The sequence below is a fragment of the Quercus robur genome, chromosome 1 (genome assembly GCF_932294415.1).
Source record: "Quercus robur chromosome 1, dhQueRobu3.1, whole genome shotgun sequence".
Classification (NCBI taxonomy): Eukaryota; Viridiplantae; Streptophyta; class Magnoliopsida; order Fagales; family Fagaceae; genus Quercus; species Quercus robur.
In genome coordinates this window covers 38,786,702-38,805,861 of record NC_065534.1, presented here as the reverse complement: position 1 = coordinate 38,805,861, position 19,160 = coordinate 38,786,702, and the positions used below count along the sequence as shown (strand labels likewise).

The 19,160-nt window shown below is 36.9% G+C and overlaps 1 protein-coding gene across 1 annotated transcript; it reads right to left on the bottom strand.

Annotated features, from left to right (window-relative positions):
* Positions 1-6,399: 6,399 nt before the first annotated feature.
* Positions 6,400-16,224, bottom strand: LOC126689302 (LRR repeats and ubiquitin-like domain-containing protein At2g30105). Its single transcript, XM_050384457.1, has 10 exons — positions 15,893-16,224; positions 15,728-15,822; positions 15,472-15,615; positions 12,816-12,926; positions 12,626-12,726; positions 10,936-11,073; positions 8,312-8,360; positions 8,052-8,117; positions 6,809-6,928; positions 6,400-6,728 (listed from the first exon to the last, which is right to left on the bottom strand). Exons 1-10 carry the CDS (start codon positions 16,083-16,085, stop codon positions 6,618-6,620), a joined length of 1,128 nt encoding a protein of 375 aa, XP_050240414.1. The 5' UTR covers positions 16,086-16,224; the 3' UTR covers positions 6,400-6,617.
* Positions 16,225-19,160: the final 2,936 nt, after the last annotated feature.

Here is a 19,160-nt window from a genome sequence, read left to right as displayed (position 1 = left end):
TTCACCTCAGCCCTCCGCTTTAATTCAGCTTCAATAGCCAATAAAAATTTTGTTGCTTGATCTTCTAAACCCTCTAGGGATGTGCCAAGGAAATTATTGAAATTATTGAATCTCCTTTGAAACCACTCTGAGTAAGGCACTTGCCTCTCTGAATTATCCACACCCACAAACCTCTCCTCATCCACAAAAGACTGTTCTATCATAGCCGAAGGGAGAGAAAAAGCAAGTGGTTCAATAGCTAGAGGCGGATTAGCATCCTCCAAGTAGGTATCTGAAACCCAGTCCTCCACCAACACTTCATCCTCTTCGATAAGAGCCGTTGACCTATTGATAGCTTCAGAAGACTCCCACAGAACTAAGGCTAGCTGTTTTTGCTCCTCCAATACCTCGATAGCTTCACATTGTGGCGGAGGTATTTGAATCGGAACCGCAACCCTCCTTCTGTCACATAGTTCAAGTACCCACTGCTCCGAATTCCCCCATTTCTTGACTATATTGCCAGAATGCTCTTGAAGAATCAGTAGGAAGTCTTGCTTTAAGCCCTTTTCACTATCTGTGGTGCATGCTGACTCAATCTTGGCCTCATTGGAACCGAGAAGCTCAGCCTCAACTACATCGGAGGCATGATTCAAGACAGACAACGCCGATAACACATACCTGGTGTAGTCGACCTTATCAGATTTGTGAAACTGGGCATCGGCGACATCAACGATGTTATTGGCACCTTCACCACCCCATCGGCACTCAAAACTGCAACCGCTGGGGACATTGAGGCCGATGGAAGCGACGAAGACTTCCCTGGAGGTTGGAACTCACGAATTAAGAAAGACAGGGAGTTAAGCTCTTTTGGGCCGTTAGACCAAGGTGGGTTTGGGCCTAAAGACTTGCTTGGGCCCAACACTTCCTCAACCCACTTCCTGGATATTGGAATGCTTAACTTCCCACTTAACATTCAGCCCACACTCTAAACACAAAGAAAGTTCTAGCAATAAGGGAAATTTAGTGTCGTTGAAAGCATTGGCATTAATCCCAAGCACGATGTCAGCACTAGGTACAGGGCTTTCCTTCCCAACACCCCTATCCCGCAAATCATGGAGTTGACTGCTCAGGCAAGATATGTTAGAATTTTGAAAACTAGGCATTAAATGCTTTCCTTATTTGCTTCCACTATTGTCTTTCCGATCACCATCCACCGTTGCCGACAAAAAAGATTTTTGTTGCCTGAACTGTTGCCCTGTCAGGTTCAAAACAAAACAGATTGAGATGGCGGTTTGACGATAAGTGAGTCGGGAGCAATAACTTTGCATAAATGAAATCCAAATCCTCTCCACCCACTGCCCAGCTTCCCCTCCAGCACAATGATGGAACCTTTCTGATGCCCATGAACAAGTTCAGAGATCATAAGGAAGCTTCCGTGAGCATTGGAACCCTGTTGCATTATAAAAACCTTGCTACCATCTCTAAAGCTTCTTGCAAAATTTCCATGAGGTATATTTGACAAGAGATCCTCCACATTAGTAAGCAAACGTTTAGCACTTTCTTCACCCATGAAAACTGACCAGAGGGAATCCTTATTTCTTTCATATAAACGTAACATAAAATAAGTACCTCCCTCCTCAACTGAAAATTCAAAAGTTTTGGACTCGTCGAAAAAGAAAATGGAACCTCCCATGATAACAGAGAAAAAGAAAAAACCAAAGAATTTGATGGCTAATCCGAGGTAGCCAGGCCTCTATGAGAACAAAAATGCTCCATCCATGGAGCGTATGAATTTCCTGGAATTTAGATAGACCAAAAGAGGGAATGAAGAGATAGGAATAGGAATTATAGTACCACTGGAAGAAGGGGCACCTGTGGGGACATCTCTGTAGGACTTAGGTCTGTTCTTGGAATCATTATATTTGGATTGTTTCGGTTTGGAAGTTCTTATGAGTGGATGCTGGATAGTCTCAAATAAATTGGAAAGATTGTCGAAGACAGATTTAGTTGCATTTGAGAAGGAATATTGTCTTTGGGGAGAATCTTGTTGTCTACCCAAGGCTATTTCCTACTACAAGGCAAGCGTTGTTAGATTATTAGATTATTACATTCTCTATTTTTTGTTATCAAAAGATCATGTACAATTAGATAATGATATTGGCGTTGAAATGAAATTGATGCTCTCAAACTTGTGAATGTCCTATTCCAGTTAGCATGGTTGGATACATGTTGCTTGAATTATGCAAGGTTTCTTGTAGTTTCTTTGATGATACCTCAACAAAATGTTGTTGATGGGTTTCATCTTGAGGAGAGGATATATTTTGATTTTTTTTTTTTTTTGAACTTGTAAATGTGTATTTTTTTTTAATTTAATTTTTGTTTGGTTTTCTAGTTAGTCTACATAATAGTCATGTTGGAGTGATACTAGGAATACTACAATTATATTACATGTCTTACAAACTGATGTGTCACTAGTCACAAGAAATAATTCAAAGTTTTTTTTTTTTTTTTTTTTTTTGAGAGAGAAATAATTCAAAGTTGAAACACTCATTTATTATTTGTTGTTGTGGCACTAATCATATTCAATGCCACATTAGTTTATAAGTTTTATGTTGTAAAACTTGTAGTGCGTTTGGCATTTTCCTGCATGTTGTGAATGAGAGTTTTAGTTTTTTCAGCCTATTTTCAAGGTTGCAATTAAACAATAGAATAATGAGTCAGTTTTCTAGATTTTTATTATTTATTTTTTTGTATTGTTGGTGGAAAGTGTGCTATTCAGGCAGCTAGCTGATTCAACTGTATTCTTTTGTCCCTTTAAGATTTCTATGAGGATAATTGTTACACCTTTGTAGATGTTAGGAAACGTTGACCCGCTATTAAAATGGATTCATGGGACGTTGTAATGAAATAGCAAAGGCCTTGCATTCTGAATATGAAGATTTTTTTTTTTAATTTCTTTGATGGATTGTTCTTAGTTCTTACAAATGAACTTGGGCATATTCTTGAATGACCCTTTAAATGGCTTGTGTGCTTCCTTTTTCAAGTTTGTTCTTACAAATGAACTATGGCATTCTTACAAATGCGCTTTCTTTTTTGCTCTAATATCCATCTTTTCTCATAATATTTAGGGCATGTATGGTATATTGTAATAGAATAGCTACTCATGTGGAATAAATATTCAGTTGTTTGGTTGTGTTTTATTATAGGGAATAACTATTACTTTTCTTTAAAATAAGGAATAGCTATTCCTTTTAAAGAGTTATATAATCTCTATTTCGTAACCCTATAAAGGTAAAATATCTAAATTCTCATTGGCTCCCCAATCAAAAAAAAAAAAATCGCTGCTAATCTCTCTCTCTTTCTCTCTCTCCACTAGTGCCATTATGAACGTGCCATAATCTTCAAGTTGTTAGAATGAGTAAGCTAAGAACTGAAGTCCTCGTGAAATGCTTTTTATCTTATTAATAACTGACCTATTTGGAGGACTATGAACTTTCTCCTCAATTATGAGGTTGCTATACCTAGAAATGGAGCTGTATTTAGAGCAAAAATGGCCAAATAGCACTATGTGGTGAAATATTCAGCAATCTACCATTGTTTGCGAAATATTTAGCAATATATCACTGTTTTGTAGCTCGAGTTCTACATGTATCTCAAGTTTGTTGCCATCGAGTTCCTTAAAAATGTGCCACAGTAGCACCCAATGATTTGGCATTTTGTAATTAAAAAGTCCACGTAGAATTTGAGTTTATGAAACTTGAGTTCCTTATAATATAAAACTTGAGTTCTTTAAACACTAGTTCTGTGTAAATTTTAATGTAGAACTCGAGTTCTACATAAATTTTTATACATGGAACTCGATTTTCTAAAAATTGAGTACTGTGTAATTTTTATAAAAAGAAAACATTTATCATCTCCCCTTTAGTCACTCTTCCCATATGTAGCTCAGTCCAAGTCTGTGAGCAATCCTTCTGCTTGGTCACCATTGAAATCATCAATCTCTCTCTACCTCTCATTTCATCGGTGTTGGGTTATGATAGCTTGACCTCAGTTACCCAAGTTGATTAATTAAGTCAAATTACATGCAAATTGTGGAGGTACCAACAAATCACCAAATAACTAATATGCAGCGGAAAATAAATAACTTAGTGATTTGTTGACGAATGGGATAAACCTCTCGCAAGAAAAAAATTTCACGGGGTGAATTTAAGGTCACCACTCTCAAGAATTCACTAATCAACAATTAAGCAGTTACAAGTATAAGGAATCTTACCATTACCCTGGCCTATCCCAAAATACCAACCTATAGTTGAACCTTCGCTCCAATACCCAATTGGACTTGATCTTGTAGTAGCCTTCTTTCTTTTGATGCACAAATTTCCAATTTGTGACTAACCCTTTGCATGGATCACAGTACGTGACTAACTCAAGCAACTTAAATGGTTGTTATTGGCTGCAAATTTTTTTCACTTCATAAACAGTGAAGATCAAAAAGCACTTGATTACAAAACCTTATGACGTATAAACGCAGTAACTTCTCACAGAGGAAATTAAACTCTTGGTCACTATATTCATATGTGATGACTCTTAAAATAAGCTTTATATATGTCTAGGGTTGTGAGAAAAAAAACCCTAAACAAATACATCAGCATGGGCCAAAATTCAGATCTAGAATTTCTGAATTTGTAAAGCTTGATAGATCGAGCTAGTGTCAAGCTGGTGTCAAGCTACCCAGTAAATCTCGATAGAAGCTTTCTATCCAGCTTCAGTAAAATAGTTTTTCTGCACTTGTTTCTTGAATTAATCTTCATGTCTTTAATACACCCACTTAAAATGTATCAAACCTAACTTAAGATCTAACCAATTTACAAGTAAAATGCATTTTGTCAAAAGATTAGCCAATTGCATAGAAAATATTACCCTAACAATCGGAAACCCAAATCCCACTACGGCGTCGGTAACTTAGTCTGTCTTTTGCAAGCATATTTGATCCATCAGATTTAACACCAAAAAGTACATTTCTTAAGCGTAGTGGGTATAATTTAATTTTTCTTGTTAACATTGATGCTAATATGAAGTCGATGCTACAATAAACCATTGTCATTGTAGTGTTGTAGAAAAACAAATTTTCAGTTTACTTGGCTGTATTCTGTTAAAATTTGGATGTTTATAGTTGAAAACTAATTCTTCATATTACTAAATAAACAACATATTTCATTTAAATAATTCTAATTTTAATTTGGACTTATATAACTCAATGTTATGTTGCAACAGTTTAGATGTATATGGTTATGTTGAATTTAGTTCAACATGTTGGTGTGTTAAGTGACACTAGTTATGTAAAATTGGGAAACAAATAATTATGCAAACTATGGACCATAGATGGGGACTAACAAGTGTGATAATGAGCAAAACTATGGGATGGACCCGCATCATCGTGTGCCATGGATGGCCGTGGAACGATGTCATCGTAGAACATGTCGTAATCATTATCGGACAACATACCAACTAATGCCTGAGGGACCTCCTCGTCTAAGGTGTGATCTCGCTCGTGTGTGTGGCCACGACCAGAACAACGCCCTCCACAACGGCCACGACCTCGACTCTCTCCGTGTCCAACACCTTGCTCGCCTCGCCCTGCAATCAAATGCCCAAAATCCCAAAACCCTAACTCTATTTATTTCCTTTCCCAAAATCCCAAAACCACAATCAAATTACCATTTGGTGCACTCACAAACTCTTAAAAGGCAAATAAATATTATCCAAAACAAAGAGAGGGGTTTTGTACCTTTTGATTCGAAATTGAAGATACAGATCGCCAAGTTCTTACTCAATATTGTCAAAGTCAAGATCAGCCTTGAATTGATACTAAGTAATCAAGTTTAATTTGGATTCTTAATGGGTGAATGGGTGATTTTAGCTTCGTATGGATTTCGGCTTTAGATTCAAACTCAACTCTGTTTTCCAGTGAGAGAAGGAAGGGTTTGTTAGAGAGAGGGAAAGCGAGAGCGAGAGTGACAGTGAAAGCTAACGGCACCATCAATATTGCTAAAGTGGAACTCGAGTTTATAAAAATCGAGTTCACCATCACAAGAAACTTGAGTTCCATGTGGCATTTTAAATTACAAAAATTCCACGTCATTAAGTGCCACTGTAGATTTCATTAATAGAATTTGCTGACTCCAAACTCGTGTTACATGTAGAACTCAAGCTTCATAAACTCGAGTTACAAAACAGTGGTAAATTACTAAATATTTCGCAAACAATGGTAAATTGCTAAATATTTCGCCAAATAGTACTATTTGGCCATTTTTGCCTTGTGGTTTAGCCTAGAATCACTTTTGCAGTCAACCTCTTCACTGAAAAGCTCAAGTAGATGCTAAATATTTACTTAATGGAACAAGCTAAACAGGTAATCTCTTGCTAAATAATGGTTGAGACCTTTCCCCTTGTATTCATTGAACTTGATTTCACTGATTCATATAAAATGACATTTTTTAATATCATCAGTAAAAATCTAGAGTCTGCCACCTTACGGTATAATCAAGTAAAATAAAATGACTAATTAATTCCAGATTCAAAGGCCAGTCCACACCAATAACTTGCAAAACTGCTATCTACAATCTAAAAATGGACCTTCAGTTTTTGTCTGCACCTTCATCAAATTTAGCAGAGTTCACAACACGGAAATCCAGCTGCTTCTGATGCTTTAAGAGACGGCGTTCATCGAAGCTTTCCCATCCTTCAAACTGTAAGAAGCATGTTGTTATCAGGCATTCTGATAAAAATGGTATAAAATGTACTAGACAAATGGATCAAGCATATGCACCTGCCGGAGGAGATCCATTGTAATTTCTGTGTTGTGGAGGTCCAGTGTTGAGAGCTGAAGGCACATCTTGAATAGTGTAGAAGGAAGTGATTTTAGCCCATTGTTACTGAGATGCAAAGCCTGCACAGGATTGGGATATTAGCATAAAATCATAATACACCAACTTTGTACCACGTGCACCTGAAAACACATCATTTTTTTAAGACGGTGCTCAAGAAGTTGCCACCAGCTTTTCTTCTAGATAATATCTGCACTGTCCTCATGTTTGTTTGTGTGTGTGTGTTCTTTTTTTTTAAAGATAGTGCCTCAAGAAGTTGCCGCCAACTTCCTTTCCAGATAGTATCCGCACTATCCTGATGTGTATGCATTTTGAATTCCATCTCTTTGAGTAACAATTTGACTTAATAGGAGTTAAAAAGTTTTGTTGTAGGGTTGCCAGCAAGTTCTAGCACAACTGGCACCTCCTCCCCTTACATGTTCTAGGCGGAAGGTGAGGTTGGTTGTGGTTTCAAGATTCAGTGCTTGGGTAACTAACCAATTAAAAAAACAAAAAATGATTTTGTTGTAGGTTGACAGGTATAGTAGAGTACAACATTCAGTTGACAAAGATACAGTGGATACCTGAATTTTTTAGTGACAGGAATACATTGAATTTCAATAAAGTGAAAAACAATTCCTTGTCTTACAAAGACAATTGTAGTGAAGACAACCCTCCCAAACTATCTGTTGCTTTGTTGCTTATATAATTTTGGCTCAATTACAAGTTCGATCTCCAACTAGTAAAGACTATTGTGGCGAAGTCAATGTCATCCTTGGATCTTCTATCCGTTTGAATTTTAATGAAATTACCTGATGTGGCAAATGGAACTCACTTTTAAATAGGTGTAAAAGTTTCAGAAACAAGTCAATTTTGTTAAAATTTAAATAGAGAGGAGATCCAAGGATGACATTGACTTGATTTGAAAGTTGAAGTACCAAACTGACACAATTAATAGTTTAAGTTGGAGGAACAAATTAGTAATTTAACTTATAATTTATTTCTAAATGTCCGGGACTGACACCTCTGACAGTCCACAAGTTGTTGCACAACCCTCCTAAAACTGAGGTTTCTTATTTTTTGCATGAAAATTTTGGCTTATGGGCTAAATTTTCCATATAAATCCAGCTCACAGTGAAAAGGAAAAAGTGTTAACGTAGAAAGAATAGAGGGTGAAAGAAGAGAATCAATAACACAAGTACAGACCTTCAAATCATGCAAATTGCCAAAAGTCTCTGGCAACTCTGACAGAAGATTTGATGAAAGATCAACCTGCACAATGAAAAAACCAAGAAAACAATATAAGAAAGATATATACTATAAATATTTATTATAAAAGAGCCATTGCTTTTGTCTGGATTGCAATAGTTGGATTATCTACTTTACACCTCAGACCCAAAGGAAGAAAGGGGAGAAAAGGGAGGGGAGGGGAGGACTGAATAAAGACAAAGACACCAGAATCATACCTCAATAAGAGAATTACAGTCACCTATACGTGCAGGAATGATGCTTATCCTGATCCAGAGAGACAATGCAACATCAATAGAACACAAATTATTGGTTATGAGCACGAAATACTCTTCTAAAAATTATTTCCTTGAAACATCATCGTTGTGTAAAAGTCAAGAAACTTTATACATTCCAGAATGTCAGACTATTTGTTTATTTATTTTTTAATCTTTGAAATATCCATAAAGTTCTGCATTTAAGATATAAAAGGCATTGGGCAAAGAAAATTATATGGATATTAACAATTTTGGTGCTTCCAGCCCAAAATGCAAATAAGGAACTAAAGAATTACTAATTTTCTAGTAATATATTAAAGCAGAAGCTGAGGGAATGTTAAATTTTGAAACTCTAAATTGTCACATAATGATAAGTGGCATAACTAATATGGAATAAATTTGCCAAGTGTCATAGCCAACTTTGTAGAAATAATTATCCTACTACTAAAAGACTCTTTTATATATATAACTCTTCCAGAGTGTATCTCACTGACGGCCCCATTGGAAGGAGGCCTTCTTCACTCTCCACCTAAAAATACACACGTTGAATAAGGGGGGAAAAAAGTCTAAGTGCTGCCACAATTTTTTGCTCTAAGGAAAAAGTTTAAATAAAACTCTTCTTTACACTCATTCTAACTACTCTATAAAGGCTTCGTCATTTTTTTCCCCCAAAGTTTTTTGAATGTTTTCAGTAATGTATACCAATGAGTGGTTTACAATTTACAAACCACTTTCACCTACCAATGTTCACTTACAAATATACCTTGACCTGTAAAAATTAGACAGTGCACAGCCAGCACCAATTTAAAACAGATAAAAGAAAAAAAAAAAAGTGTACAATATTAATGTAGTCTTCAATTTTGTAAATTTGAATTCACATATCAATGTGCTTGGTTTGGGATGTATCAAATTATTGTAAACAGTTAGGGTTTAATGAACCTAAGTGGCAGAAATAGCACAATTCATTAAAAATAATTCTCCAAAAACAAATATCCAAGCTGGGTATAACTGAAAGTCTGAAACTCTGCTGCTCTATTATTTGAGAATAGTAAAATCAATGCAAAGTAAGCAACCAAATCTAATATAATCTTTTGAGAGGGAAAAAAATAACAAAAAAATTCAGGGGATAAAGACCCAAGAACAGAGTCTGGCCATATATTCTGGTCCAACTGCACCTCCAACAGGAAGCCATTTCTTTATCACTTCCAGAGATCTCTGCCTCCCATAGATGAGGTAAATTATTAGTTTTTTTTTTTTTTTTTTTTTTTTTTTGTTCTATACCTTCTAAAGTTTCTCACTATTAAGTTTTTAACTTGGAAATTTTCTATTTGATCAATTGCCAATTGGTGAATCTATGAGATTCAGAATCTGAAGATTGGTATTGGTTCATTTCATTGGAATGGAGACTGGGACCTCTTACACCTGAAATTAGTTTTTGGCCGTCAGGAGAGCAAAGAATCTCTTCAAGCATGATAGCAGATTGATCTCCTGGACCTGGACCATGCTTTTCATTATGAATTTCATGTCGAACAATTTTGTTATAGTATATAATTAGTATATTGAACTACCAACCTTTTCAGAATTGCCAATTATTCACTAATTTGCATTCACATTTTGATCAATTATTATGAATTTTGGGAGTTAAATTTAAAACAAATAATTTCACTTCCTAAGAACTTTGTTTGAAGGGGTGTTGGCATGAAGAAGTTTCTCCTTCTCAAACTTCTTAGAGTTTATTGATCATTGTAATTTTAGAGCTTAGCTATGATGTACATCTAGTATACTTCCTGTGTGCATGATACTTTCTGATTTTTTCCTATAAAGCTTATTACTTATTAAAAAAATTGTTTTTTGAATTAAAATGCATCATGTGTGTTGCACATGATTGCATTTTTTGCCAATTCAAGCAACGGAAGGCCAATAAAAGGATTAGTTTGGGCTTTTCTCAAAGTTTTTCTTTAAAAAAACAAAGAAAAATTGAGGAAGGCCCAAATTAGAAGAACAAGAGGTCAATTTGATTTTAACCCAAAGTTCAAGAGGTTCTATTGCATTTGACCCTTTTTTATTTATCTACACTGGTTTTCTTTTTATTGGTGCAATCTCTTCCTTTTTTTCCCGGTTTTTTCTGTATACGTGTGCTTTGATTTAAATCTCTTAGATGTGCTTGATGGAGGTGGTTCTGGACACTCAATGAAAATACATTTACTTGGGTGACTCTTTTTTTTTTTTATGACAATTACTTATAAAATAAATAAATAAATAAACAAATATATAGCGTTGACAAAATATATAATCTTTTGGTTTGCATATTGCAGGGATAGTAACTAAAAACCATAATGAAATGCAAATGCTCAATCAACCAAATCACATGAATCTATTAAATCAATGACACAATATTTAAAATGAATATTAAGAAAAGTGCAGCGCATTGTGCATACAGGTTAAATCATGCAGGGGAATTAATTATTATTATTTTTTTAAAAGAACAATAAAAATACGGCAATGAATCAGTTTTGACATCTTCCAATGCCCATTAAGAAAAACTTATCTTTGCCCAAAATAATTAATTACTGCATGCACATTACCTGTTATTATTGACCTTCAAGACCTCAAGCTGAGTCAATAGACCTATTTCAATTGGGAGGCTAGTCAAACTGTTGTTTGCAACATGAAGTTGCCTCAGTGAAGTCAGCGCACCCAGTGAAGATGGTAAACTTGTTAAACTGCATTAGCCATACAAGTCATAGTAATTAAACATGCAGCATGATGTAAGGAGATCCAAATATCACAAACTCAACTCAAAAACCTTAATTCCAATCAATTGGGATTGGCTATACAGATATCACAAAGTAAACAAGGGAGTAGGGTATAACCTCTTCATACAACTTATTAGGAAAATAATCTGACCATTACAAGCAACATCAGATAACCAAAATACCTACTTTTACTGAGATCAAACCATTGCTTAAACAAGGTGCTTCGCTTGGCCCGAATAAGGCTTGACAATCATAAACTGCTTGAAAGACAATAAAAATAACCTATCTAAGACAACAACAAAAACAACAGCCAAGCTTTAGTTTCAAAATTTTGGGTTTGAATATATATCCTCAATAGACTAGTCATAGTTGGTCACATGTATTCTTCTCCACCATTCTATTCTATATAAATTCATACTCTATGTTACTTTCCTAATTAATACTCCCTCCATCCCACTTTGTTTGTCCTTTATTCCATTTTGAGATGTCCCAAAATATTGTCCTGTTTCTAAAAATAAAAGTCATTAGTTTACTAATGTTCCTATTATACCTCTATTAATTTACTAATTCAATTTTTTGATTAATTTATTTAAGGGTAGTTTTGGAAACTTATACATTTTTAAAAGATAGACAAGACAATAAATGATGTTCCTTTAAAAAGTTTGACTTTTCAAATAGGACAAACAAAGTGGGACGGAGGGAGTATGTCTTTTTTTTACTAGTTCTATTAATGTTATTTTTGGTCTTTATCTAACTTTTTTTTGTTCTCTCAACTTAAATCAACCCAATCTTTCTCACTAGTGCATTAATTGCTCTCCTCCAAACATGAACAAATCATCTCAAGCAATTTCCCTTATCTTTTCATCAATAAGAGCACCCCTATCTTTAAGCGAATTTCCTCATTTCAAATCCTATTATTCCTTATATTTCTATTTATACATCTTAGCATTCTCATTTCAACTACACTCATCTCCTTAATAACCTAACATTTAGTACCACTGAGCATAGCTGGTCTTATAGCAATCTTATAAAATTTTCCCTTCAACTTGATAGGTATTCTTTAATCACACATATATCTTGATGCACTTTTTCACTTCAGAAACCTTACACTTATCCTATGATTAACAACCTTTTCGATCTATCAATCTTTATAAATTATTAATTCAAGATATTTAACAGCTCTCGCACTTTGGTACTCCTAACCATCAAGCCTTACAACCCCTTCATAATTTTATAAGGAAGAACATAAGCAAATAGTAATGTGTTTTCCTTGTCTCTCTCTTAACAATTGCATGTATTAGTGCAAGATGTGGGACACCTTTCCTACTCCTACTTTCCAGACACACTTCAAGCAATATACTGACTTATAATTCTATCATACATAGATTTTTTTTGATAAATAATTCTATCATACGTAGATATCTTTGGCATTACCTAGAATGTACATAGAAACACAAAAGACTTTCGTGGTTTATACTTTAGAGTGAATAATAAGTCATATAATACAGAGAATACTCACTGGTTTTGGTTCAGAGATAGAACTGTTAGATACTTCAGAGATGTTAGTGCTTCCCAGCTGATGGATTCATCCATTATAGAATTTGCATTGAGGAACAATTTCTACAAAATTTTGAGAATAAAGTAGTAAAGTTTATTATATTCAAAGAGGTTATAAATCAAATTTAGAAGAAAGAAAGGAGTTTGCTTACTTGAATGGAACTCAAACAGCCAACTTGAGCAGGTACATCTTGAACAGAGTTATTGCTCAAATCAAGGACCCTTGCGGAAGGTCCACAAGCCCACACTTCATCAGGGATGGCCTTGAATATTTTAAAATACAAGAATAATGGGAAAAAGTTAACACATGGAAGAATTTAAACCAACTTTTATGGATTCAATAAAAGTATGAATGTCAGAATTTTTTTTCTTTTTGTCATTGACAAACTATAATTTGATATTGGAGAGTTGTATGTTAAAAATGAAAGACAATCTAAACCAATATGTTGCCTACCAGCTTAGGTTCTTGCAGCGTATTCTCTTAGGCTTTTGACACTGTCACAGGCTTGAAGATAAACTTGGGCAGGTCAAAGCTAGTGCCAGTGGGTCAGATCCTACAAGTTGATGGGCTGGCAGATATACTTGGTTGTAAAGTGTCACATTTGCAGTTGAAATATTTGGCACTACCACTTGGCGCTTGTAAGGCACAAACTGTTTGGGATGGCATTCTGTAATGGGAAAAATTCTGGTGGGCTGGAAAAAAGTAAGTTTGACTTATCCAAGGGAGGGCAGCTCACCCTGATCAAGAGTATGCTTTCTAGCCTTCCTACTTGCCTCATGTCATCATTTCCTCTAGTAGCTGGATTAGCAAATAGAACGGAGAAACTTTAAAGAGATTTTTTATGGGGAAGTATGGGGGATAGATCAATTTCCATTTAGTCAATTGGAACTCCATTTTCACCCCAATCCAACAAGGAGGCTTGGGGGCTTGGAGTTTACTGACCTTCAATCAAGCCTTTCTTGGCAAATGGTTATGGCAATGCATGGTGGAAACAGACTCTCTTTAATAAAATCAATAAATATGAAATATGGTAGTGCCCGGGGAGGATGGTGTTTAGATGTTGGGAAGGTACCACATGGTGTGAGCCTTTGGAAGCGTATTCATCATGGATAGACTACTTTTGCAAGATATGTTAGATTAGACGTGGGGGGTAGCATAAGGGTTCGTTTTTGGCATGTTTATTGGTGTGAGGGTGATGCTTTTTCAAGAAAAGATACCCAGAGCTTATCATGATAGCTAGAAATAAAGATGCAACAGTGGCAGAGTATTTGGATGCATCCAATGGCAGTGTGCATTGGATTCCTTCTTTTAACAAGCAACACATGATTTGGAGTTAGAATCTGTAGCTCTTTTCTTAGATGAACTAAATTCAGCAAAGGTTTATCCAGGCCAAGACAATAAGTGGCCCTAACAACTGATCACATGAGGAAAAGAGTTATTATAATTATGGATTGGTGTTGTATGTGCAAATCTGATGGGGAGTCAATGGGTCACTTATTTCTTTATTGTGAAGTTGCAAGAGACCTACAGTCGCTCATCTTGTGTTTGTTTGGGGTGCATTGGGTAATGCTGAGGACAATTCTAGAGTTTTGGCTTGTTGGATAGGTTCCTTTGGTAAAAAAGCAAGTTCATAGACTTGGAAGATTATTCTGTTGTGTTTAATGTGATGTATATGGAGAGAGAGAGAGAGAGAGAGAGAGAGCAGAATGCTAGAATATTTGAAAGACGGGAATCTTCAGTAACTGAATTTAAGTTTATTCTTCTGTGATCCTTATATACTGGGGATATGCTGCCAGATCTACTGCTTCTTCAGATTTTTTTAGCTTTTCTTGATAATTTGAATTTTCTACGTAAACTTTCTTGCATTCTACTTTGTATACATCCTGTGTACATGGGTAGCACCCCATATTCTGGATTTTAATGGAATTATTTTTTATCTTACTCATCAAAAATATGTTCCCTACAAGAGCCAAAAACCTCTTTATTTTTATACTTACAATAAAACTCTGCCAGACTTACTACTTCCATTAGCATAAAAAATGATCTCAATGCTAGTGATATGGTTGAGACACATTTTGACGCAAACAACCAGAATAAAACTGAAACAACAATAAAATAAAGGGATATGACCTAGGAGTCAGCACCTAGGCCTTGCTTGGAGTCAGCACTTAGGGTAGACCTAGAATCAACACCGGACCAAAGAAAGACCAAACGGCCATTTTTTTCATTCATCAAAATATCAACTATCTCCTCAAGAAGTACAATAGGTTGCTTATAAAGGATTATTAAACCCTAATTCTAATTGACTAGAAATCCCTAATTACCTTATTATGAAAATAATCTTGCTTCCAAATTAAATATTAATAGACTAATAAACTACTAGGACCTCATACATAAAAAATACAATTGACTTGCAAACATAAATAATACTAAATAAAAATCTTCTTGCGTCTCCCGCATCACATTTATTAGTTGTTACAGATAAGGCCATCATGGCTGCAAATTTTTCCTACAAAATGCATATTCAATCAACAACGACATCCAACAACACTGATGCCTGATTTTTTTTAATTTATTTTTGGTAGGTAAGTTACACACACATCCAGTAAGTCTCAAAGCCAAGGAGGAGGTGGCAGTTGAGCTAGAACTCATTGGCAACAACACAGATGCCCGATACCCATCTAAATTTAGTTCTATTTATAACAAATTTAGAAATATTAATTAGATTCCAAGAGATATTCAGCAATGTGGAAGTTACTAAGAGCAAACCAAGTCCATAATAAAGAAGAACCGTTATTGATTGGTACCTTCAAGTTGCATTGAGACAATGCTACAACTCCAGTTGCCTTCCATCGTTCTAATCTGTTCTTGTCCACAGGAACTTGCGGCTTCTCCAATTTATTATCAACTCTCCTTGGTACACTCTGAGCTTGTTTTAGTATTGGTCCATCCTAATTCATTCAAAAACAAACCCTAAATTTAATTAAACGGCTTACTGAAATTTCAAATTTCCATTTTTATCTCTGCACACGTAAATGAAGTGGAAATGTATGATGTATGTACCCCTTGGTGCAAACCCTGAGAGGCCATGAGCATGACCTTGGCACCACTGGTGATCTCCGATGCTCTCAACGTCATCGTATCGACCAAAACCTTCCCTATCCACAAAGATACAAGTTTCATTCTAGAGAGAGAAAGCGAGAATTCAGAGAGAAAGAGAGATGGAACCTTTGAAGATGAGCTTTTGGCCACGAGTGAGGACATTGGTAAGGGGTTGGAGAAGGGATTTGAGGTGAGTGATGGTGGAGTCAGGTGAGAGAGTGAGCGGAATTGATCTGCCGCTGAATTTGATTGAGATCGTTATGTCCTTGCTCTCGCCTTTGCCTTTTCCATTCGGATCGGCTGCACCGCCCTCCTCCATTGCTGTGCTTTGTTTGGTCGCAGGGTCTCTGATGAGCGGTGATCGACTCTCTGCCTCTGTCTGTGTCTCAGGGAGTATCGTGTCCGAGAGCCTAGGGGCTGCACTGGTATTTCACTTTTTTATCTTTTGTTCTTTGAAAATTCTTTTCTTTAAAATCTTTTTTTTAAGTAACGCTGTTTCTTTTTTTTGGTGTTTGGTTATATTAATAATAATTTTTTTTTTTTTTTTGGACTTTGGAGTCTTGGACCTTTAAAAATCACTTTTTCCCCCTGAATTTTTATATAAATATTAAATTAAAGAAAATTTAATTCATCACTTTAAATTAAAATATTAATATAAAACAACTAAACCCATTCTAAAACATTAATACAATTTGTGGGGTCCAATAATTTATGGGCCAGGCCCATTTGCTCATGGGGAATCCAAAGGCCCAAGCCGAAGAAGGTTATGGCCCAAGCTCAAAAATATAAGACACAAAATGGCCCGGAGATGCAGCCGAAGACAGTTTAGTCCTCGGCAGACCCAAAGCTCCATTGAGAAGAGGGGTAAAAAAAGGTATAGGAACAAATTTGAAAGAAGATCTAAAATATCTCGGGAAAGCTACCCTTACTACCCTTCCCAGATAAGACTCTGCACCCAACAGAGCCGGATTCTTCGGCTTTATCAACCACCCCCAATGATTCTGGGATTAGACTGACGGGACAAATATCAGTCTTGGAAAGGTTGACCCTACACGTGGACGAAGGACAGCGAACGTGGGATAGTATAAAAGAAAAGGTAAAGCAATAAAGAGAGGAGGGGGGGGGGAGAGGGGCCAAAAAGGAGAGCCTCCCATCCCACCTCCAGGAGAAAGACTCCATGGGTGAAAACACCTTAATGATGTATGCACACCACAGAAAAAATCCACCGCCGGGTAACCGGGGGAAGACCTTAATGCTTCTCGGACCAAGTCCGAAGAGTCCAACACCTCAGGATACGACGCTGCAGGGCTTAAATGTTCAAACCCAACCCCTTTTTCTACATGAATTCCTCTAAAATCAGGACCGGACCATCGCCCCGTAATCAAAGGCAAGCCTTTCAAGCCCACTCTCTACAAATCATATTGTGAGGGATCTTTCATGTGCGAGCCCAACGTCATTCTTGGGCCGTTAAATAATCGTGTCCCTACAATTGGTGCCGTCTGTGGGAAGGCTTGCGCGTTGGCACAGGTGGCGTTTGAGTCAACTCTCTAGCAAGCAGAGATTCGCGGGTTTTCCCCCATCTCCGGTGACATGCAGTTGTTGTTCCGACATAAACTTATGCCAGGGTTTACGTCCTACAGCGCCAACGGCACGGGCAGCTCTAGGGGCTTCCGACCTCAAGCCAACTCTCCCCGCCATGGTCAAGGGGCTGACCTGCGAAAAAAGCGAATAAGTACAAAAAAGTACTCAAAAATTTTTTGGACAGAACCAAGGCCTTGCATGGTCCTCGGACTCAAGCCTATGGGGAAACCAAGTACACGAAAGAAAAAACGCAAGTTTTGGACAGAACCAAGGCCTTGCATGGTCCTCAGACTCAAGCCTATGGGGAAACCAAGTACACAAAAGAGAAAAAAAACACAAGTTTTGGACAGAACCAAGGCCTTGCATGGTCCTCGGACTCAAGCCTATGGGGAAACCAAGTACACAAAAAAAAAAAAAAAAAAAAAAAAAAAAACCAAGTTTTGGACAGAACCAAGGTCTTGCACGGTCCTCGGACTCAAGTCTATGGGGAAACCAAGTACACAAAAGAAAAAACGCAAGTTTTGGACAGAACCAAGGCCTTGCATGGTCCTCGGACTCAAGCCTATGGGGAAACCAAGTACAAAAAAAAAAAAAAAAAAAAATTTTGGACAGAACCAAGGCCTTGCATGGTCCTCGGACTCAAGCCTATGGAGAAACCAAGTACACAAAAAAAAAAGTTTTGGACAAAACCAAGGCCTTGCATGGTCCTCGGACTCAAGCCTATGGGGAAACCAAGTACACAAAAAAAAAAAAAAAAAAAAAAGTTTTGGACAGAACCAAGGCCTTGCATGGTCCTCGGACTTAAGCCTATGGGGAAACCAAGTACACCAAAAAAAAAAAAAAAAAGTTTTGGACAGAACCAAGGCCTTGCATGGTCTTCGGACTCAAGCCTATGGGGAAACCAAGTACTCAAAAAAGTTTTGGACAGAACCAAGGCCTTGCATGGTCCTCGGACTCAAGCCTATGGGGAAACCAAGTACACGAAAGAAAAAACGCAAGTTTTGGACAGAACCAAGGCCTTGCATGGTCCTCGGACTCAAGCCTATGGGGAAACCAAGTACACAAAAGAAGAAACGCAAGTTTTGGACAGAACCAAGGCCTTGCATGGTCCTCGGACTCAAGCCTATGGGGAAACCAAGTACACAAAAGAAAAAAAACCCAAGTTTTGGACAGAACCAAGGCCTTGCATGGTCCTCGAACTCAAGCCTATGGGGAAACTAGCTACGTGGATGGGGAAAGTCCTCAGCTCAAATACTGTAAAAGGTTAAGGCCAGTAAGAGTGATAAGAAGATGGCGAAACGCCCCACTGTTCAGTAGCCTAAGGAGGCTGTTCATTTTGCGGGTGATATGTCTTCGGATGGTTACTTCCTACACCGCATCGAGCACTCAGTTCTCATTTCGGCTAGTTTTGGGGTAAGTATCGTTCTTCACAGGTCGGCATTGTTGTGCCAAACAACTCTATTAAAGTTATGGTTACACCTATTTCTTAGCAAGTATTTTGGCTTTAGTTGTCATTGATTCAAATGCTATATTTTTGTGCCGAACAACACTTACAAATTCGTAAAAACGCCTTTCTCTTTGATAAGGGGTTAAGGACCCAAGTATTGTACTCTAAGGTCGGCAGTATTGTGCTCGGCCGATTCAGTAAGCTCATCATAATATCCTTTCTGTTCTTGCCTCAGGGGAGTTTCAGCCCTAAGAATCATTTGTTCGATTCAGTATTATTGAGCAGGATTATTTTTATAAACAGAGAGCAAGATCTTTTTATTAGCTGGAACTTTAGTCCTAGACGTCGGTCACGGTTTAAAAATAA

Bases quoted from the DNA above. Each gene is read 5' to 3' on its own strand.
- LOC126689302 (XM_050384457.1), bottom strand. From the start codon at position 16,085: ATGGAGGAGGGCGGTGCAGCCGATCCGAATGGAAAAGGCAAAGGCGAG. The intron at 12,927-15,471 runs GTACCAATCAAT...AAAATATTCAAG, and splicing joins TGTCTCAATGCAACTTGAAG to GCCATCCCTGATGAAGTGTG. The intron at 8,361-10,935 runs GTAATGTGCATG...TCTCTGGATCAG, and splicing joins TTGAAGGTCAATAATAACAG to GATAAGCATCATTCCTGCAC.